The following is a 22,633-nucleotide window of genomic DNA, read 5'->3' as shown; positions in this document are numbered from 1 at the left end:
GGTAGACAGACACTGGGTCCTGATTGGATCTGCCGCCTGCTGGCTCCACCCAGTAAGGCGGAGTATAAGAGCCCGAGTTCTCCCAGCAGCCGCATTCTGTAACTGACCTGCTGGGGAACAAGTCTTGCATAATAAAGCCTTCGATTGACTTTGTCACTTCTCATCTCTGCGCCACGACCGCACGACAGCCCCTCATTAGGGCACAGGAGGCCCGGGTTCGGTCCCGGCCTCCGGTCGCTGTTCGTGTGAAGTTTGCACATTCCCCGGGTATCTGTGTGGCTCTCGCCCCCATGACTCGGGGGTGTGCGGGGTGGGTGGATTGTCCAAGCTGAATTGCCCCTTAATTAAGGGGACTGAATTTGGTACTTTAAAAAAACCAATAGTTTAATGCTCATCATTAGATGTTTATTGGTAAGTGTTTATAGTGTACTGTGGCTGTTATCTGTCTGCCTTTGCTTTTCATCAATAAACCCCTTATGTTTACTACTGGAAACTTCCAATGTATATGTCTCGAGCCTCCCACGTTGACGAGGAGTAAGCAAATATTTAATCACAGCTGACAGTCCTTGTGAATTGAGGGGGAAAGGAAGGAACGGTTGAGAAAACTGACGAACTCCAGAACAGTCGGGATCATTTAAATCGTGAGTGGAAATGCCTATCATTGGGAAACTAGACCCATTTGACCAAGGGGTTAAGTCAGTACATCGAATGTCTCTGTTTCTTCTTTACCGCAAACGGGATCACAGCAGAGAACAAGCAAAAGGTGATGCTTCCGACAGTTTGCAGGCCCCAAACCTATAACTTGATTAGAAACCTTGGCTGGATTCTCCAATTCTGGGGGGGGGCCTATGTCCCCACGCCAGCGCAGGAACGGCGGCATTTTATGCCCGGAATACTGCCGCAAAATGGCCACCGATTCCCCATTTTGCTGGGGGCGAGAAGGGAGGCAGCGTTGAGCACCCGGCCCTAGCTGCCGATACGGCCTGGAGAATTGTCAGGTCCATGGCCGTGCATGTGCACAACGGAGGCCTGCAGTGGCCGCGCCATGCTTCATGGCGGAGGCTGCTCGTGGACCTGGCCTGCGAAATAGTCCCCCCCCACTTCAGCCGGCTCGCACGCCCCGGACGCCCCGCCACAGTTGCCCCCAGCACAGTTGCCCTCCCCCCCGGGGATCGGCCCTCCCCCGACTGTGGCAGCGCTGGACTGAGCCGGCAGCCGACATGCTGAGTTCCCAACGGATGAGACCACACGTGTCGTGCAGTTGGGAACTCGGCCGGTCGGGGGCGGAGCATCGGATGGGCGGTCCTCAGGCAATGTCCTGAGGCAATTGATATGTGGCACAGCGTACTCGGAGCATGCCGCATTGCAAGAGGCGGAGCATCGCAAAACCAGCGCCGCCCCCGATTTCGCTGGGAATTTGGATTCTCCGGCCATTCACCAAACGCGATTTTGGCATCGGCGATTGGAAAATCCAGCCCCTCATGTCCCCAGAGGCATCCAACTCGACCTTTGACCAGATCGTGAAATTGGTTAAAGAATATTATAGCCGAAGACTTTGGTTATACTCCGTCATAAATTCAACTCTGCAGGCAGCACGGTGGTGCAGTGGTTAGCACTGCTGCCTCACAGCGCCCTGGTCCCAGGTTCGATCCCAGCTCTGGTCACTGTCCGTGTGGAGTTTGCACATTCCCCTCGTGTTTGTGTGGGTTTCGCCCCCACAACCCAAAGATGTGCAGGGTCGGCGGATTGGCCACGCTAAATTGCCCCTTAATTGGAAAAAATGAATTGGGTACTCTAAATTTTAAGAAAAAAATATACAAAATAAAAAATAAAAAAAATAAGTAAATAAATTCAACTCTGCAGTGAGCGACCATCATCGTCAGGCTTATCCAGTTTGCTGAGGACTGCGTTTGGGACCGTGCTAAGCGATATGTTGCATGATCAGCTGGTTTGTGGGATCCATAACCTCAATATCCAGAAGAAGCTTCTGCAGAGACCACAATTACATTGGAAAAAGCAATCAAAATAGCTCAGGCAATGGCATGCTCCAACAAAAGGCTCCACTGAGCTTTATTATTATTATTATTATTATTATTATTAATCCGTGGCTAAAGAGGAAGTGAACCAAGTATGGGACTGTACAGCAGCGGTATCAACAGGCACAGCTGTCACATGTGGTCATCGGGACAGGACTGTACCCCAAACACATCAACCACTTGAGGGGTGATGACCCCCCGTATGGAGCCGATATGTTCTCGTCGCACCGTGAATACTCCTATAACTTGTTCCAGCAAGGGGGAGCCAGGGGCTTCTACTTGTGTTCAACAGTCTGTTAAGGGCGGCGAGGCTAGTTCTCCCTGAGGAGGCATTGACTGTGGACCACCCAATCGCTGAAAGGAGTGCAGGGCCTGTGGCTGGTGACTGGTCTTTGGAGGCCTGGGAGGGCCCGAAGAACTCCGGACCAATTAACTATCTGATAGACTAGCCTTCCTCAGTTGACCCTGTTAACAATTGTGACTTCTGTACATAGCTATGGGGGAGTAAATTAAGAGACTTGCCCCTTTAGAGGGTGAGCTCCACTAACCATGTGACTGTGTTGGAGCAAATGAACCCAGGCTAATGGGGAGCAGGACCATAGGCAGTATGGACCAGGGAGCTGAAGAATAAAGATGTGTATGGTGTTCTGTGCCTGTTCTTTATCTGCCTTTGCCTTTCATCATCAAATCCTTTTTTGTTTACTACTGGAAGCCTCCAGGGTATGTCTCGAGCCATTCTAGTAAGCATGTGAAGGGTATAGAACCAAGGTTAGATGGAGTCGTGATCCACCATGATCGAGCGTATAGGGCTGAATAGCCTCCTCCTTTTCCTATATTCTATACAGATCAGGAAGATCCCAAGCTCCAGCCCATTCTCTTTGTAGAGCTAGTGGATCCGTTTGTGTAGGAGATGGAGTCAATTCCAACACCTCTTTGGCCAGTCAGTTTCCATTCCTGAATACTAATCTTTATGCCCGTGTCAATGCCCAACTCTGCGGATACCATTGATCTGAGTAACTTGTCCTCTGTGACTATATATACTTATGTTGTTACGACACCCTGGACAAGTGCACAGTCAATTCCAGAGTCACATCGCAAGCAAATTAACCAATAATTCTCAGAAGGCCCTTGGCTGCCCAATAATTACAGTCACCAGGTTTGTAAGTTGAAACACAATTACTGTTTATTTATAATAATGCTGAAACACGTGGCAGGTACAATTGTATAAATGTTAATAAGTATTTTAACTTGGCTCCGGACCTACACACACATACACACACACGGCCAAAAACACAGAGGGGTGGAAAAGGGGGGTAAAATGTATATGAAAGAGCAAAGAATCTTTGCTTTAGATGATGGTCCTTACAGGCTTTCTCCACAGTCAACGTAGGGAAACTAAAATGGAACCTTGTGGCTCTGAGAAACATTCCAGTGAGATATTATCGAATCACCACTTTTACCAGGCAGAGTGCAGCCTTTTGAGCCATTACATTGGCTACCAGCTACATCAATCAAACTGAGTCATCACTGAGGCCAGCCAATCTCCAAACAACAGTCTCAAACAGCGCAGCCATTCCAGATCATTCTGTTTGAATTATAAATCCACCATGGATCAAAAAACCAATAGCAAAAATAACAAAGGGGGAAACCAAGGGAATAGATGGGGAATAAACAAGAGGAACAGGGAGCCCCTTTTTTGACCCTTACAATATGAAGAGTGAATGGTCAGTTGGTTTAGATAATCAAGGAATTAAACTCCATGAGTTAGAACAATCACAAAATGTGAGAGAAGAAATTAGAGCAGTTAAATATTTGAAATATTGATTGATCAATAAGTTACATATTCCTGTTTGTACTCATTGGCACATAACTGTAAGAATTCTTCTGTGGCTTTTAATTGGTGTTCTTAAACATGTGTGTTCACTGCAGATAATGAATGTGCTCTCTTCAATACATACTGTAAGACCCAGATTTTGCTGGACTGCATCAAGCATAACTGTCACTATGAGACTGAAGGTAAGAACAACGAACTATAGCTGCCATTTTTCACATCCCTCGTGTTACCAAAGAAAAAGCCCCCAGCTATAGTTGGACTCTATTTGTAATGAATATGCTAATTTTATACTCACATTGACCTCTAACCCTCAGCAAAACTCCAGTATTGATGTACAGCTCCCAAATGTCACCCAGCAAACTTATTAAATTGACTATGAGTATTCAAGCTCTTCACACTGAATGGCACCATTTTAATACATTTAAAACTGGGCTGGTATCCATTTCGCACAATTTCCATACCAAACAAAAAGGTAAATATTGTGATCAATGAAGGGGTGTGTCGCAGCTCTCTGCATGATGAACTCTCGATCTCAGGCATGTATTCAAGGAAGGGCAGAGGATTTTCCATGAGGATCTAAAATATGGAGGCTCAGAAGGAAAATCTCTCGGTACTATTGTGTGTACCGCCTAGAGGCGGGATTCAGACGAGGCCTAGAAGTAAGGTTTGTACGCACATTCTTTTGCAGATGGTACAAAGTGAGGAAAGAAATACATGGCTGTAAAGATCCAGTCAAAGCAGAAGTTCAAGTTATCTAACCGCTCCTTCAAAATATTATTTTACCTGTTGTGAAAACCTTTTTTTGAGCGAGCAATGTAAAAATGATGATGAGAACATTCAGTGAAGTTTGTAGTGTTATGAGAAATAATCCTTCCTGAGGAATTCTCCCACTTGACTAATGCAGCTTTGGTGGAAGAGCCACAAAAACCCAGGGAAAATGTTGAGTTTATTATAAACTTCCTTTCTCCGACCATATTGATGGATAATTCCAGCAACAGAGGTGATATTTCTCCAAAACCAGGAATCATCATTGTATCGTCATTAATAAACCCAACAAGAAATTCAGGAGAAATATCTTTACCCAAAGCGTGGTTAGAATATAGAACTTAGTAACACATAGAATAGCTAATGTGAACAGATGCAATTAAGGAGAAATTAGATAAGTACACAAAGAAAAAACGGATAGAAGGAAATCGTGATGACCTTTGATCTGGAAGCAAGAAACGGATAGAAGGAAATCGTGATGACCTTTGATCTGGAAGCAAGAGAGTGAGGAAAATTTGTCGTTTCTTTCAAATGTCCAGGGAATCTGTAATTGTTTTTAAAGCATGTTTGAAAGGGACGTTTAGGACTTGCCACCGATTGTAAAGGGATGAATTGTCATTTTCTTGGTTAATAAGAAATACTGGTCTTTGTAACCCAGTGGCCATTGACTTGGAAGCAGTACCAACAGTAAGGAGGCTAAGACAGAAGGAATGTGTCCAGACATAAAGGAGAGCTGGGGGATGAAGGTGATCAGCACACAGATAAAGAGAGAGACAGAATTTGTACGAGAAGTCAGCAAAGCTTTCTGAAAACATCAGTCTTCTGTTTGGTAAGAAAGCAATGTATAAGCACGCTAAAATGGACTGAATCCTAAAGGTGGAGCGAATAGCTCAGGCCTGCAAAAGATGGCAACATTTGTATCAGAGGACTAAATGAGGCACAGGATATTGTTGGTTAGCCAGTTGAAAAGGAACTCGAAAACTAACGTGACCCAAGTGAGAGATGGTTCGTACACCTGTGCCTTGTCAATATTAACAGTATCCAGAGACCTTGGACTGAATAGAACTGCCAGTGAACGTGACTCGAGGGCTGAATCAATTGAGTGGGGAAGTGAGAGATCCTATGGCCTTGAATTTCTGAGCAGCCCCCCCTCCCCGGTGCATGTTTTTCTGTGGTGTTCGCCATTGGCTGCCGGCAGGATCTTCCAGTTCCGCCAAAGTTGATCGTCATTTGCATTGCTCACTGGTGATGCCGCTGGGAACCCCTGCAAATGGTTGCTTTCAGCCGGACCAGAAGATCTGACCAGTGGAAGGAGCGGAAAATCCCATTCTATGTACCAGAGACTGATTTGCAGCTGAGATTGCACATGTAACACATTATGCAGAAAATCATGAATGTGCAGGAAATTCATGTGCTTGTGTATTGACGATGCATTTAATTTCTTAATTTTTTGGGGGCAAAAACGGGTACATCGATTTACAGTTTCCCCACAGTGATTATAACAATAAGGTGAGCTGAACAAGGGTTGGAGGAAGCAAGTGGAACATAAACATTTGCGGTTACCAGTTTGGAAGAGCCTGTTCATGTGCTGTTAATTCTATGTAATTAATCCATCCATTAGCTAATGAGTGCCCTTATTGGCAGATCATCACCTTGCTCTTGTGGTGTATTAATAATGGAGTAACATTATTAGTAGAAATATTATGGTATTTAAAGTGCAGCCATTCAACTCGCTGTAAATCCAACTTTAGGAGCCAATCAATGATGACACACTTCTAAAACTAGCCTCCGCCTTCAAAAAAGGAGCAAGAAGTTGTGAATAATTTTGTTCAGCAGCAAAAAGGATTAAATGTAGCAATGTGAGATTTTTGAGAAATATTTCATTCTAGTTACTTGTAAAGAAATACAAGGAAACCTGAAAAAAAAAGTTGTGGGGAGGAGCTGATATGAACTTTTCCCAGTATTTTTTTTTTACACTGACACAGTTCTGATGTCTCTGCACTTAAGCCGAGGTTGATCTCGCGGACAACAGCGGGGAAGTGAAGAATCTACCACAAAACCAATATTGCTATGCCTCTGACATCCTGACTGAACGAGAGGTTTATATTCTTCTTGGTGTGAACAGTAAGTAAATTCATTTAAAGAAATAAACCAGGTAATAATAACATTTTTATTAGTGTCACAAGTAGGCTTACATTAACACTGCAATGAAGTTAGTGTGAAATTCCCCAGTTGCCACACTCTGGCGCCTGTTCAGGTGCAATGCGGAAGAATTCAATGTCCAATTCAACTAACATGCACATCGTTCGGGACTTGTGGGTGGAAACCGGAGCACCCGGAGGAAACCCAGGCAGACATGGGGAGAATGTGCAGACTCTACATAGACAGTAGCCTAGCCGGGAATCGAACCCAGGTCCCTGGCGCTGTGAAGCAACAGTGCTAACCATTGTAATGCATATAAACCAATCAGCCCAAGAAGATAAGCTTCTCAAGGCCAGAATAAAAATTAAAGCTAATGCTTTGAACAAAATTGATTCATTCAGAGCAAACGATTTGCTAGTCCACTTTGAGGGAATAGTGTATTAAGCAAAGTGGATGCTTTTTATATATAAATTTTCAAAAGCATAAAAACAGCAGTAAAGTTTGGGTGCTGGAGAGAGAAAACAAGCTGATATAAACTGTTCAGAGTTTGGCAAGGCAAAGCTGAAAATTATTAAAGGACAAGTTGTAGAATTTTAGGTAACATCCATTCCTGGAGATTCTATGTTATTCTGTAATATAGCCCTGATGCGTGGTACCGAGTGACACATGGGAACGCTGTATAAGATTTTAGTAATAGTATATTTGTAGGGATTTTGGATAGAACATAGAACATAGAAAAATACAGCACAGAACAGGCCCTTCGGCCCACGATGTTGTGCCGAACCTTTGTCCTAGATTAATCATAGATTATCATTGAATTTACAGTGCAGAAGGAGGCCATTCGGCCCATTGAGTCTGCACCGGCTCTTGGAAAGAGCACCCTACCCAAAGTCAACACCTCCACCCAACACTAAGGGCAATTGTGGACACTAAGGGCAATTTATCATGGCCAATCCACCTAACCACATCTTTGGACTGTGGGAGGAAACCCACGCAGGATGTGCAGACTCCACACAGACAGTGACCCAAGCCGGAATCGAACCTGGCACCCTAATATAGGGTGGACTAATGTTTATAAACTTTTAAGTTAGCCACTTTTGAAATGGTCAGTTTGAATTTCTGTTAGACAATTAACATTCAAGGTAATTGGGAAACCGGAAAGCAGTTACTTGTGGCTCCAACAGTGCCGTAAAGTCTGAATTCGAGAGTTGTTCTGCTTTAAAGGAATATTCAACAGGATTTAACTTAGGATGACATTTTGGCCTCATAACTTCCTCGGAGTGGCAATCACTGGTGGTTGCCATACCATAGTGACTTACCTTAATCCAAAGCCCGTGTATCTCCCGAATTTCCTGACTCGGCGGGGTGAGACTGAAACAGCTCGGGCTCCAGCAACAAAGTGTAAATAGACCGCGTAGCAAAGGAAAATGTGTTCCCTTTTTATGGCACTAGCTGTCATAAAGCAGATGAGTTTTGCAGTGTTAATGTAAGTCTACTTGTGACACTAATAAACATTATTATAAAGGGACCTTGAAAGGGAGAAGCTAAGATTCAAAGTTAAGTGAACTGGATGTGGGGTTCAGAAATCGACGAGGGGTAGCTGTTGTCAGGTCGTGTCAGCACCGGGTTGGGCCAGTTGCTGGGTTGGGCCCAGGGAGGTCAGATGTCGTGTCAGGTATCAGGGATGCCAGGACAGTCCTCTGAGGGATGGGGGTGGTATGGGAAGACCCCTTGGGGCTCGGGGATGTGCCACGTAAGGCTCAGTATGGGTCTTTAAAATTGTTACGCTGACATTAGAAGTGCTCTGTTCCTTCTGACACTTTCTGAACATAATGAATGTAAAAAGTGGCAGAACCATCCAAAGTTAGCGATTTTAATCACTTTGTCGGATGGTCCCCAGTCCTGTTCATTGTCTGGGGACGTTTGCCCTTCTGAACAATTTCTGGGTAGGAACCTCTAAAAGGGATTTTCTATGCAACTTTGGAGTAACTCCCAAGTGTGGCACTGGGGAGTCACGACGCTGTGACCTCTTATGTTTAAACCAACCATGCATTGCTTTAATTGATTTGTACCAGTAGGACTCACTTATTCTCGGATATTACAATAGGAAGTGGTCTTAGCTGTTGATTTTAATAGCTTTAGTGTGCATGTGGGGATTGGGTTAAAATATGTTGACAAGAGAATGTGACTTTATGACTGTTTGATGGGTGGTGTGTGTGTGCAGTGGTTCTGCCACCGAGTGTTTGGTGTGCGCGTGGGCGTTGTGGAGAATTTTGAGTTGGACGAGGATATTCTGCCGGCGTTGTTTGGACAAATGGCGTATCAAAATTACCCGGCGCGTGTGGAAATTTGCGAGATGACTCCTTGGTACTCCGTGCCAGCCGTCATGCGGGCGATAAGACAGATACGGCAAATTAATTGGACTGTACGTGAGGCTAGGCAACAAGCCTTAGAAATGTTAAACAATTTGGATAGTACATGCCCGTATGGTGGGGACAGGAGATTTGTGGAGCGTGGGTACTTCATATGTGAGGCCTTAGGAGATTGGCGAAGAAAGTTTCAACAATTAAGATCTTCCTTGAGCTTTTCTGACCACACAAAGGAGGGAGTTACGTGATTTGCCTGCGTCTATATTTGTGGACGCGAATGATGCGCAAACATCTTTAATCATGTGACGACAACCATTCTTGATCAGATCGTTCGCATGAACAATGTGTATAATCGTCTGATATTTGAGGCCGTGTTTGCATTGGTGTGGCAGTGAAATGGGCGGTGTGATTTGGGGCCAAAGAGGACGAGGTTTTCCTGGTAAATTTGGAGTAATGTTGGTTTGAATGTATTGGGTGGTTTCTTTGTAGTGTCGATAGGACATTTGGAGTAATGTTTGATTGGGCGTGTTGGATTGTCCATTTGTAGTGTAGATGGGACCTGTTTGTTAGTTGGTTGAGATGTATGTGTGTATAGGTTGCATGCCAGAATGCCAACGCCTGTGATTAGTGAGGCTATTTTAGCCGATAAGTAAATGACGTAATTGTGGGAGGTTTGGGGTTAAGGTTTATTTGAAGTGTGCATAAGGTAATGCAGATTTATAGGTCTTGTAGACCAAATTTATTTTAAAAGTACGCCAGGGTTTGGCGGAGGTTTTGGGATGTATGTTGTGAGTTGAGTACATTTGTGATGCGGTTTTTCAGAATTTTTAGCAAAAACAAATGACTGTTTGATATCAAAAGGAAATGTAATTTGTTTGTAATGGAATGTAAACTTCTGGTGTCTGAGGAAGTAAGTGAGTTTACAATCCATAAAACAGAGGGTGCAAAGATCGGATGACAAAAGATGACTTGCACCCTGTGGCCAATGGAAGAGGTGAATTTGGACCATTCTCCAAAAAAGGAAGTGCTCAAAAGAGTAGAGGGATTAAAATTACAGAATTTGTGTCCTTGTTGGCACAGTTTTACAATTGCTTCAATCTGAGGCATAGTTCATCATTACTCCTGAGCCAGAAGAAAAAAGACTTTGGCTGTGATGCCAGCAATCAAGGAGATCCAGGCTACTTCACTGCTTCCGGTTAAGTATATTTATATTTTACATAAATTCTGCTAAATTCCCAAATATTAGTCATGCAGAATGGAGGACCCTAGTATTTGAAATTAAAAATTCAGGCCTTAAAATTTTTTTTTTATTGGGAGGGTTTTATACCTCTGAATCCTAAAATCTTTCACCCGAAATTGCTGAGCAGCAGTTAGGATCCAAAAGGAAGAATGGTTTAAGAATCACAATTATTTTGCTTTGTGCCTTGGACAAGTGTTTCTCACCCTGAGTGTGCATTTCTGTATCTTCCAGAACCAACCTGTGCTTCAACACCCGTTTATGTACCATTACTGAACAATGATAATATCGTCAATTACAAATTCCTAGGTAGGTCACAAATTGCCAACAGCTTTTATTCTTTACATGGGAATTTAAAAAAGTAATATACAGAACGAGAATGAATACATCAAACATATCGTAGTAATATATTTTGAAGCTAGTGTTACAAAATGGCATGTAATTACAACTAAAGGAGTGTGACAGTCCTCTATTTTATTTTTTATTTTTCCAAATTAAAGGGCAATTTAGTGTGGCCAATCCACCTACCCTGCACATCATTGGGTTGTGGGGGTGAGACCCACGCAGACATGGAGAGAATGTGCAAACTCCACACAGACAGTGACCTGGGGCCGGATCGAACCCAGGTCCTCGGCGCCACTGTGCCGCCCTAGAGGGCCTCTTCAAAAGCACAGTGTATTAGACTGTAATCATCACTATGCTGAGTTCCTGGTATCTCAAATGTTGCAAGCAAAGCTGTAAAGAAACAACATCCTTTTTGCAATTTCATTGCTCATAATTTGGAAGCAGTTTGTGGATATGTATAAAAATGGTTGTTGCAATATTTTAGATAAATTTGGGAAGGTATGTAATGAATAGTTAAATTTGACCAAATACTTGTATAAAGCAGTTGCATTTATTTAATGCCTACAGCCTCAGATTGTTTCAAAGTGCTTAACAGGAATAAGTAGTTTTAACAAATAGTCAGTGTAGTGTTCCAATGGTGGGGAGCCGGCCGGAGAATAGAGTAGTCAATTTGCGCACAGTATGATCCCAGATATAATAATGGTCAGAATTACTTTTGGGAACATTGATTGAGTGACCCGCCATTTGTCAATTCTCTGAAAGAGGCTTCCTATTAATCTCCACCCACCTGCTCTTTCTTTTTTAAGTAGAGATTGAGTTCCCTTTTGAAAATTGTTCTTGAAACTACTTCCACAATGCATCCCAGATCATAACTATTAATCCCCACCAACCCTCCCAGGGAGGAGGTAGCTCCCCATTGGCCGCCAGTGAGATCTTCCAATCACACCGATTGGAAGTGTGGCTTGTCCAACCTGCCACCAGTGAACCCGGGGTCGCTTTGGGCAAGACTGGAAGATCCTGGCACCACAAAGAGCTGGAAAATTACGATGTATTAAATTTCCCCATAACATTCTCTGTTCTAAGGAGAACTCTTCTCCTTCAAATGCCAGAGAATCAATCAGAAAGTAACTAGCCACCTGTAGCTCCAAAATCTCTAATGTCTCTTATTTTTCCATCATGGCCTCCAACCAGTTTGGTTTCTCCAATAAATAAGTTGACTGATAGAATTTGAGTCAACTTTTGAGTGATTTGTGCTTGTTAGTTCAAACATTTCATCTACCTCAGGAGTCTGCTGTCCCAATTTCAATTTAGTGGCTACGATTGTCTCTTTAGCTGAGAATACCATATTCACTCTTCCTTGAATTCTGAATGATACCTTGGTCTCTGTTCTTCTAACTTAAACTTTCCATCCCAATTCCCTCGTTTAGCTGAACTGAAACGAGTACGAAACCTGCCGCTAAACAGCTCCCAGTCTTTCTCCTGGCAGAGTTGAGAGATATTCATTACCCAAGATAGTGTCTCCAACTGCTCTGGCTTCCAATTAAAAAACTAAGAACAACTCTCTAAGAACAATATGCCTGTCCAGCATGAATATAACTAGACTTTTTAGCCTTCCAGGCACAGAAATATTAAACACACCTAAAACTGTACCTTATTTCTAATGTTTACCAATACAACTATAAAACCCTTATTTTTTTAGTATTCCAGTTGTTAGTAAAACAATTACAGGCATCTTGGGAAAGTAGAGATTAAAGTCTCTCTTTGCTTCCTTTATCATGAAGCTAAGCTGGGAGCTCGTCTGGACACTCTAAGTCAATCCCGAGGAAAAGCAAAGAAGGCGCTCAAAAAGTCAGCATCACCATCTCCCTCTCGCTCATCCACTGCAGATGGTAAATCTTATCTACTGCAATAGTTTCAGTTCAAAGTAAACATTAAATAGGGATACTTGTACTAGTTTAAGTGCATTCTAATAGCACATTTTCATTTTAGCACTGTTGGTAAATTTGGTATGTTCCCCAATAATGCTGCTGCCACTTTCATTTTAGCATGGTTACTGAGCATGGTCAATCTTTAAAAAAAAGTCACTCATCACGATGTTCCTGCTAACTACCTCCTGTTCACAGCTCTCCTCACTCACAGTTAAAGTTCGAGAGAGGGAAGCAGGAACTGACCATACCAACTCTTTCAACTTGAGAGTTAGTAAGAGAATATTTGGGCTGGTTGGGTTTAAGGCTCTTTAATATAAAATATAAAAATTACAGGTCAGAAACAAAAGCGGTTTTGTTTAGCATCTTGCTTGGAAGATATTAGGAATGCTATATCTAATGTTCTTGTCGGATGGCCTGATTTATTAACATTAACTGTGGGTAAACTATATACAAGACAACACATGAAAAACAGTAAAACCATGCCAACCAACCTCTCTCTTTAACTTCCTCCAGCCAGTCTGAAGTCAGCTGACTTTAATATTCACTTATATACTAGTGAGACTCCTTGTGGTCACTTGGTGAATTCCAACACAACCATGATATCACGACAGTGTGGCCATAATTTTTAGATAACTGAATGCTCTAACTGATTAGGTACCTGTGGCTGTTTGGGATCTTGGAACAAACATCCAACCTAGATTGCAACAATGGCCACTTTTCAAAAAGAGTAATTTATCAGCTATTAAATGCTAAAGGCGACCCAAGAATATGAAAAATGCTAACTACCATATAGAAACAAAGCGTGAACGATTAAAGGGTAAATCAATCACTCACCAATATCTCTGAATCATTAAGAATAGAGAGGCCTGTGCCATTCTGTTTGCCTTCCTAACCAGGGAAATGGTGCATAAGGCCAGAACTTGCATTTTATGAAACACCTTTCACGACCTCGATACAACCCAAAACTGAAAGTTTCATTTCTGGTGTAAAGTAGGAAGCATTCCACAAAGCAAGTTCCCCACAAACGGCAATAAATGTTAACCGGTTCACTGGCAGAAATCCCCTGGTCCTCTTTGAATTGTGCCTTACTGTCTTTTATGTTCATTTGACTGACTGGGCCTCAGTTTAACTTTATCCAAAGATATTTCCTTCAGTGTTGCAATGATGTGTGAATCTCGTTAATGCGCTCAAATTCTAGAGTGCAGTTCAAACACAAAACCAAGTGCTGCCACCGAGTCAAAGCTGACAATTAATTTATTTCTCCATGCACTTTTCTGCATCAAATCGGGGATAGATTGATTTGTATTGGTCCACATTGTTTTTCTACAACTTTATGTTGCTCGTTTCCTGAAGGTAATACTTTCCCCCATATTTTGTTGCCAGGCAAACAGAGTACTTCACCTCATGGGAGACGTAAAATCACACCAACACCTCGATCAGCGAAGCACGCTCAAGGCATTTAACAGTGAAGTTGCATTCAATTATTTTTTTTAACTATCCCTTATAAACAGACTATCATTTATGAACAGAACTAATTCCTGGTCACAAAATTTATCAAACTGTGGCTTTTCTAATTGGTTCACAAATAAACCAAATGATTACCATGTTCACATTTAGTGCATTTCTGCTCAAGGTAAACGAGTTAAGGTCGTAGCATCTATTTTAATAGTTTAAATGTTTGTACAATGTTGCCCACAGGCTTGTGTTTTTAGCCCTCTTAGTTATCGTTCCTCTTTGTCTCAGGTTTATTCTAGAGTGCTTTTGTTTTCACTATAATCCTACACTGTGCAGAGTATAAAATTGTGAAGTAAAAGCACAATAAAATGTATTAAAGCTTTCATTTTCTATCAATTCAATAATTAGATTTAATTAATAATGTGCAAGTTTGACGAAAGGCCACATATTGAATTTAAAATTCATTTTGTGCAAACTGTAAAGGGCTGGGATATAATTATATGGATGCGGATTTTTTTTTTGACACTAGTACTGGGGGTTTCTCTAGATGTAACTCTGTTAAAGTATCCATCAACTACTTGGTCCGTTTAAACTGAAATCTCTCCCAGTGTAAAATACCAAAATTATTGCTCTCCAACTTTGGAATTTTCTCTTCATCATATTTTGCTTCTATATAACGCATGCGGTTTTAACACTAATTTCTACAGCAAAGTTTGTCTTTGCTGCGTCTGTTCGCTGCGGCACCTCATCTTCTTCAATCCAGTGGTGAAGGGGGTCGCATATTGAATCACAAGATGACTTTCAATAGTACATGTTTTTGTCCCACCAACCTGTAACAGTCACATTGTTCCATTAATATTTAAACGATTCAAAAGGATATCATGACTTTATAACTGTGCAATACATATAAATGGTCACACATTTTGCTAGATTCTGGCAAGAAATGATTTTCATTTTAGTTCTTTCGTGAGATGTGGGCAGGCCATTTCAGAGGGCAGTTGAGAGTGAACCACTTTGCTGTGGGTCTGGAGTCACAGCCAGACCAGGTAAGGATGGCAGATTTTCTTACCTGAAGGTCAGAAGTGAACCGGATGGGTTTTTACAACAATTTCTGATAATTTCATGGCCGACAGCATGGAGGCTAGCTTTATGCTAGTGGTTTATTCATTGCATTCTAATTCCACCATGGTTGGTTTTGAATCACATTTGGCAGCTGGGCCCTGGATTACTAGATCAGTGACATTACCACTACGCCACGGCCTCCCCTGCATGTAACAAAACTGAAATAGAATGAACATCACCAGCTTGAAGGACATGCTTGAATGACTCAGGGTCCAAGAACCCATTCAGCTTGTGGAACTGGGTAAGAATACAGTTGTAGTTATGCAGTTTGTCAAAGGGACCACCTTGACCCCCAACACGCTCAGGGAACACCATCAGACAGTAGTAATGGCACCTGCACTGGCTGCTCAGGGAACACCATCAGACAGTAGTAATGGCACCTGCACTGGCTGTTTGTGCAGCGTAATGTTTGCTCCTAACAAAATGCTGACTGGGAAACTGGTCTCTGGTCTTTATTTCCCTACCCCTACCTGTAGCAGAGCCTCAGAAAAATGCACGTCTGAGTGACTAACAAAATTGCCCCTTCTAAAAATGATGAAGAACGAACGGTGGTTTTGCATGTGAGCACAGCTGGGTCAATTCACAGATTTCCAGCTGAAAATGCTGCATAAATTGCAAAGCCATGAGAATTTGGTGAAAAATCACTGATGCCAGGTATTTGCTACACATTCATTTGTCATTTGCACGGAAGAAGTTAAAAATTGAGAACCAGTTTTATGAAGACTTACTTCCAGGATACTTGCGAATGAAGAATTTACGGATTTCATCATACACAAAAATTAAAATTGCGAAAGGTGCGGCCACAAACCAGTATTGAACCCTGAAAAGAATAAAAATATTTATTGGAATTTATACTGTGAAACTAAACGCATTGGACGCTTTCTAACAACAACAATGAATCCCAAACAAAATCTTGTTTTCTGGGTCATTCTGTGCTCATGATAGAAAGTGTATTTTTATCTTTACACCATTTGTAACTCTATGTATAGAAGTGCAGTTAGGTGCTAAGTGCCAGGTCTAGATACACAGCTGGTCACCGCATGACTGCAGAGGGCGGTATTTAAACTTTTATGCAGCTTCCAGCCAATTGTTATTTCACTAATTCCTGAGCTGAGAGATGCAATCCTTACAGTGCTTGAGGAGGCCATTCGGCCCATTGAGTATGCACTGACTCTTTGAAAGAGCACCCTATGTAGGCCCACTCAACCACTCTATCCCCGTAACCCCAGCGAAACTGCACATCTTTGAACTGTGGGAGAAAGCCCTCACAGACATAAGGAGAATGTGCAAACTCCACTCAGACAGTCACCCAAGACTAGAATCGAATCTGGGTGCCAGGCACTGTGAGGAAGCAGTGCTAACCACTGTGCCACTCCCATCAAGTAACTCCACTCCACCCGATCAAACACCTTCTCCACATCTAATGCCACCACCACCTCCCTTCCCTCTGCCGGAGAATGCACGATATTCAGCAGCCGCCTCACATTCAATGTCGGCTGTCTGGCCTTGAACGAACCCCGCCTGATTCTCCCCAATCACCCTTGGAAGGCACACCTCCAACCTTAACACTAGCACCTTTGTCAACATCTTGGCATGCACATTCAACAGAGATATGGGCCTAGATGAGTCACACTCCACTGGATCCTTATCCTTCTTACACTGCAACAAAATTGAGGCCTGCTCCATTGTTTTCAGCAAGACCACCCTGTCCATCACGTCCTCAAACATTTCCACCAACAATGGCGCCAGCTGATTCTCAAATCTTTTATAAAATTTGAGCCCCCCCCCCCCCCCCCGCCCCGCCCCCGGAACTCCCTCAACTCCCGCTCATCCTCTGGTGGCTCCAACTTACACATGTCACCATAAAACTCCTCAAACGCCTTGTTAATCTGGTCCTGAACCATTTCCCTCGCCGCAACCTGCCTGCGAAGCTGACCTGCCAACATATGCCCTGCCTTCTCCCCATACTCATAAACAGCCCCCTCTGCCCTTCTCAACCGATGCACCGCTTTCCCCGTGGACAGCAGGTCCAACCTCATCTGCAATTCCTTCCTCTTTGCCAAGAGCCCCAGACCCCGGTCCCCCGCATACCTCCCATCCTCCTCCAAAATCTCTTCTTTCAACCATTTGCTTTTCTCCCTTTCCACCTTAGCCTTAAACAAAATTGCCTCCCCCCATACCATTGCCTTCAGAGCCTCCCAAACCACCGATGGGTGGACCCCCCATGCAATTGAACCCGACATACTCCTCAAACACCTTCTGTATCTTGTCACAGAAGCTCTGATCCACCAACAGAATCTCCGATCCACCAATAACCCCACAGCCATCCTCCACCTCAGTTTCAGGGTCGCCTCCTTCTCCAATACCATGTCCATCCAGTGTGGAGCATGATCCGAGATCACCATTGCTGAATATTCTGCTCTCTTAACTCCAAAAGCCAACAGCACCATCCCCACCACAAAAAGTTAAATCCTTGAGAATACCATGTGCACCGGGGGAAGAAAGTTAATACTCCCGGTCCCTCAGGCGTAAAGATCGCCACAGGTCAACCCCCATTTCCCTCAGGAGCCCAGCTGATGCATTTGTCCCCACAATGGGGTCAGCGAGCACAGCTGGGACCTGTTCACCCTCAGCTCCAGTACTGTGTTCCAACCCCTTTCCCCCAATATCAACTCATGGGTATGTAGCTTCAGAACGGCAGCCAACGTTCTCTTCATGAACCCCACGCCATAACAAACGGGGCATATATACTTGCCAATGCCACCAAACTCCTCCCTCCAATGCACCTGTTACGATCATATACAATCCCCCCCGATCCACCATCACCTCTATCTGGAACCTCACTTCCTTACCCAGTAGAATTGCCACCCCTCGAGCCCTACTATCAAACTCAAATGAAACACCTGGCTCACCCACCCCTTCCTAAGCCTCATCTGGTCCTTCACCCTTAGATGGGTCTCTTGCAGCTTCACCACATCAGATTTTAAACTCTTCAAATGCACAAAAACACTCGCTCTCTTCACCAGTCCCCCTAACCTCCTCACGTTCCACGTCACCATTCTGAGCGGGGGTCTCTCACCTCCCCACCCCTTCTATCAATTACTCCAGGTCATGCCCATCTGGGCAGGCCCGCCCCATCCTTTTGTTACTGCTGATCCCCTCCCCCCCTCCAACTCCTCCCAGCATTCATACCTCCCAGGTCCATCTAAACCTGTGGGACCAGTCTCCAATGACCGCAGTCCCTCTCCTCACCACACTCCTTTCACTAGCTAACCTTTGTTTGCTAGTGCGGTAGCCCCTGCCAGTGCCCCCCCCCTCCCCCTTGGAACTCCTCACCACCCCTTCCTCAGTAATCCAGCCCCTCATGCCCAAAAACCCCCATCCCCCAAACCAAGAAACAAAAAATAACATTCCCAGTCCCCACCAACAAAGTCCAAATCCCAACTCTCATTCAGTCCCAATCCTTCAGACTTAAAGAACGACTCCACCGACTCAAAATAAAAGTCCTTCGAATTATGAGTCACTCTCAGCTTCTCCGGTAGACCACTCCGAACCTCACTCCGCTGCCGTACAATGCCGCTTTCACCCGTCCAAAGGCCACCCGCCTTCTCGCCAACTCTGCCATCAGAGCTTGGTATATGCAAATACCAATGCCTTCCCACTTCACATCTCATCTCTGCTTAGCTCAGCCCAAAACTTTCTCCTTCCCTAGCTGTGGAAGCAGGCTATCACTGCCCATCATGGCTCATTTGTTTTAGGCTTTGTCCAGAGCAACCGATTCACCGTGTCCAGCTCATAGAAGGAGGGCTCTTTCCCCCCTCCCTATCAACTCAGCAAATATCTTTGCAAAATACTCCGTCGGCCTTGGACCCTCCACCCCCTCGGGCAGACCCACAATCATCAAATGTTGCCCCCTCGACCTGTTCTCCAGGTCCCCCACCTTGGCTCTGAGCCCTATACTGACATCCACCACCCTCCACAGCTCCTCACCCATCGAGATGAATTGGTAGCTATGTTGCGACAATGCCTCCTCCACCCCCTTCAACTTCACTCCTTGCTACACACCTCAACTGATGTCTTCGCTCGTGCCACCTTTATCGGAGCAAGCGCCTCCTCCACCCATTCTATAAGTGAAGCTGTCATCTCCCGCCAAAGCACCTCTAAACGTTTGGCAAACAGCCTTTCAAACTCCACCGACACCACCTCGGTCAGATTTTCGACCATGGTGGGAGCAGCCCCACCCGACAACCCAGCCCCCACCAGCTTTCCTCCTGCTGGACTCACAGTAACACTCACCGGTGGATGTTCGCTCGCCCTCTTCTTTCCAAGACCTTTCTTCTGGAACTTCGACATACCCACAACTCCTTATGACTTCACACACCAGCTCATCCAGAAACTACCCCTGAGACCGGGCATAAAAGTCCAAAAATCGAAGACTCTAGCAGGAGCCACCTCCACCTACATGTTGCCACCTGAAGTCAAGATTTGATAATCTAACTGGGGCCACCAAAATTTGGTTGAAAGCCTTTCATATTATAAAATGGGATTTTCTATATAAACAGCCTACGAGCAGCAGGCCTGGGATTTTTCAGCTCGCTTTTGCCTTAACAAAATCTATCAATCTAACTTTTGAAATTTCTCTTGCCGGGAGTTTACATTTTTCCCACATCTGAGGCGGGATTCTCCACTCCCGCGCCAAAGTGCCTACGCCGTCGAGGTTCACGACGGCGCGAAACGGCCCCAATCCCGACCGATTCAGGCCCCGACAATGGGCTAGGATCGGGGCCGCGTCATCTACACGCGCCAGGCCTTGTCGCCGCGTAAAGGTGGCGCCGCATAACTGCCGTCACCCGCGCATGCGTGGTTGCCGTCCTCTCTGAGTCCGCCCCGCAAGAAGATGGCGGACGGATCTTGCGGGGCCGCGGAAGGAAGGAGGTACTCCTTCAGAGAGGACGGCCCGACGATCGGTGGGCACCGATCACGGGCCATGCCACATTTGAGGTACTCCCCGGTGCAGGATCCCCCCCCGCAGGCCGCCCCCCCCCCCCCCCGCAGGCCGCCCCCCCCCCCCCCCCCCCCGCAGGCCGCCCCCCCCCCCCCGCAGGCCGCCCCCCCCCCCCCCGCAGGCCGCCCCCCCCGCAGGCCGCCCCCCCCCCCCCCCCCGCAGGCCGCCCCCCCCCCCCGCAGGCCGCCCCGCCCCCCCCGCAGGCCGCCCCCCCCCCCCCCGCAGGCCGCCCCCCCCCCCCGCAGGCCGCCCCGCCCCCCCCCCCCCCCAGCGTTCCCGCAGTGTTCCCGACGGCAGCGACTAGGTGTGGACGGCGCCGGAGGGAGCCCGCCGTTTTGGCCTGGCCGCTGGGCCCATCCGGGCCTGAGAATAGCGGGGGTGCCGGAGAATCGCCATTTTGGATGTCTCCGGCGATTCTCCGGCCCGCGGAACTCGACGGGGCCGTTCCCGCCGCTTGGGAGAATCGCGGGAGGGCGTCGGACCGGCGTCCAGGGAAATTTTGGCGGACCAGGCGATTCTCCCAACCGGCGCGGGAGTGGAGAATCTCGCCCCTGATTACAAGATACAAACCAAGAGAAATACCAGTTGGAACAATTTGTCGAACTTGCTCATTTTACAAATCATTAATTCGTTGAGAATTTCCTTTCTTAATTTTTTAATCACAATATTGTTTTCTATCTGGTCATATTCCTGCCACATGAAATTAAAATATTTTTAATTTGAGTCCGTTTTCCCTGTAAACTTGAAAATTTCACACCTGAGCAAATGCAATAAAAGGCATACTTTAAAACAAAAATAGCGAATATCATGTTTCGAGGAAAGATGCACTGCTTCAGAAGCTCTGAGTCGATTTGATGCATATGGTACATATAGCGCTAATGTGGGTCTGAGTACAGTTCTGCCTACACAGTTGGGTTAAGAGCTAGAATGGGGTCAGCTCCTCACATGCACCTTCTTCTGTAAATACGTACATAGTTTTGAGTTGTCAATTGTTGTACCCTCAATGACGACGCTTAGAGAGTAAAACGGTAAAGAAGGCTTTAATAAGCTAAGAACTAGCCTGGTGCCGAGACGGGTGCTAACTGGGTGCCGCCCACAAGGCGGCCCCTGATATACGGCTCCCAGGTGTGCGGAGCTGGAGGCGGAGTCCCCCAGGGTTCCAAGCCCGGTCTTAAAGGGGACATCACCTTATATGATGACAAGGGTACAGTAGTACAGTAACCGTTCATCACATTCACCCCGTTTTTAAAAAAAGTCCTGCGGGGGTGAAGTGCCATCATAAGTCCATTCGTCTCGGTGGCCTGGTCATCCTTATCGACCTCCTCAGATCGGGCGGTGGTGCGGCGGACACAGAAGTCTTAGTTGAGGGTACGTTCAGCAGCACGGTGGTCGGAGCCTTGGTCCGGGTCGGGGGTAGGGGATCAGTCCGCCCAAAAATCAACGAGCCCCAGGTGCCCTGTCCCGCGGCACGTGCGCCAACGTGCAGGAGGACCGCATGCAAGCCATCCACAATGCAGGGGGAATAGGTGGGGCTGGGGCGGTGCCGGCGCCGGCAGGGTGTGTAGAGGTGGGGAGGCTAGGGGGCGCGCACGGTAGGTGCCCACCAACGGGGAGTGGGGCCGGGAGGGGCGGTGTTGTAGTGGGTGCTGGGTCCTGCAGGGGAGCTGCGAGTCTGTAGTGGGGGAACCAGCGGGTGGCAGATCCCGGAGGGAAACCGTATCTTGCCTGCCGTTGGGGTACTCGACGTAGGCGTAACTGGGGTTTGCGTGTAGTAATCGGACCTTCTCGACCAGGGGGTCAGTTTTATGGCTCCTCGTGTGCCTCCGGAGAAGAACAGGTCCAGGAGCCGTCAGCCAAGGTGGAAGCGAGACCCCGGAGTTAGACCTCCTTCGGAAGACAAACAATCGGTTGTGAGGGGTCTCATTCGTGGCCGTGCAGATGAGCAACCTAATGGAGTGTAGGGCATCGGGCAGGACCTCCTGCCAGCGGGTAGTTGGGAGACTTCTCGACCATAGGGCCAGAAGGACAGCCTTCCACACTGTCGCGTTCTCCCTCTCCAGGACAGCCTTCCACACTGTTGCGTTCTCCCTCTCCACCTGCCTGTTTCCCCGTGGGTTATAACTGGTCGTTCTGCTCGAGGCGATGCCTTTGCTGAGCAGATACTGACGCAGTTCATCGCTCATGAACGATGTACCCCGGTCGCTGTGGATATAAGCGGGGAAACCGAACAGGGTGAAGATGCTGTGCAGTGCCTTTATCACGGTGGCAGGGGTCATGTTGGGGCAGGGAATGGCGAATGGGAAGCGGGAGAACTCATCGATAACGGTGAGGAAATAGGCACTGTGGTTGGTGGACGGGAGGGGCCCCTTGAAGTCCACACTTAGTCGCTCAAAGG

General features: G+C 46.0%; 2 protein-coding genes across 6 annotated transcripts in view; one reads left to right on the top strand and one right to left on the bottom strand.

Annotated features, from left to right (window-relative positions):
• The window catches only part of LOC140398244 (uncharacterized protein CXorf65-like), a 68,270-nt gene that overhangs the window by 6,669 nt on the left and 38,968 nt on the right, over nt 1-22,633 (top strand). The window contains exons 2-6 of one of the 4 annotated variants that reach the window (XM_072486679.1): nt 3,966-4,052; nt 6,643-6,759; nt 10,618-10,692; nt 12,510-12,617; nt 14,040-14,121. In XM_072486679.1, the coding sequence (XP_072342780.1) occupies nt 3,966-4,052; nt 6,643-6,759; nt 10,618-10,692; nt 12,510-12,617; nt 14,040-14,119 (467 nt within the window). In that variant the 3' untranslated portion in view covers nt 14,120-14,121. Of the gene's footprint in view, nt 1-3,965; nt 4,053-6,642; nt 6,760-10,617; nt 10,693-12,509; nt 12,618-14,039; nt 14,495-22,633 lie in introns of those variants that run through there. The other 3 variants (XM_072486678.1, XM_072486681.1, XM_072486680.1) reach the window with 3 other exon arrangements.
• LOC140398241 (potassium-transporting ATPase alpha chain 2-like) overlaps nt 14,541-22,633 on the bottom strand; it is a 99,738-nt gene continuing 91,645 nt past the window's right edge. For both annotated transcript variants that reach the window (XM_072486665.1, XM_072486664.1), the window contains exons 21-22: nt 15,962-16,053; nt 14,541-14,941 (exon numbers count right to left, since the gene is read on the bottom strand). In XM_072486665.1, the coding sequence (XP_072342766.1) occupies nt 14,913-14,941; nt 15,962-16,053 (121 nt within the window). In that variant the 3' untranslated portion in view covers nt 14,541-14,912. The remainder of the gene's footprint in view (nt 14,942-15,961; nt 16,054-22,633) is intronic.

Source organism: Scyliorhinus torazame, chromosome 21, assembly GCF_047496885.1.
Source record: "Scyliorhinus torazame isolate Kashiwa2021f chromosome 21, sScyTor2.1, whole genome shotgun sequence".
NCBI classification, from domain to species: Eukaryota; Metazoa; Chordata; class Chondrichthyes; order Carcharhiniformes; family Scyliorhinidae; genus Scyliorhinus; species Scyliorhinus torazame.
This window is presented reverse-complemented; position numbering and strand designations above follow the sequence as displayed.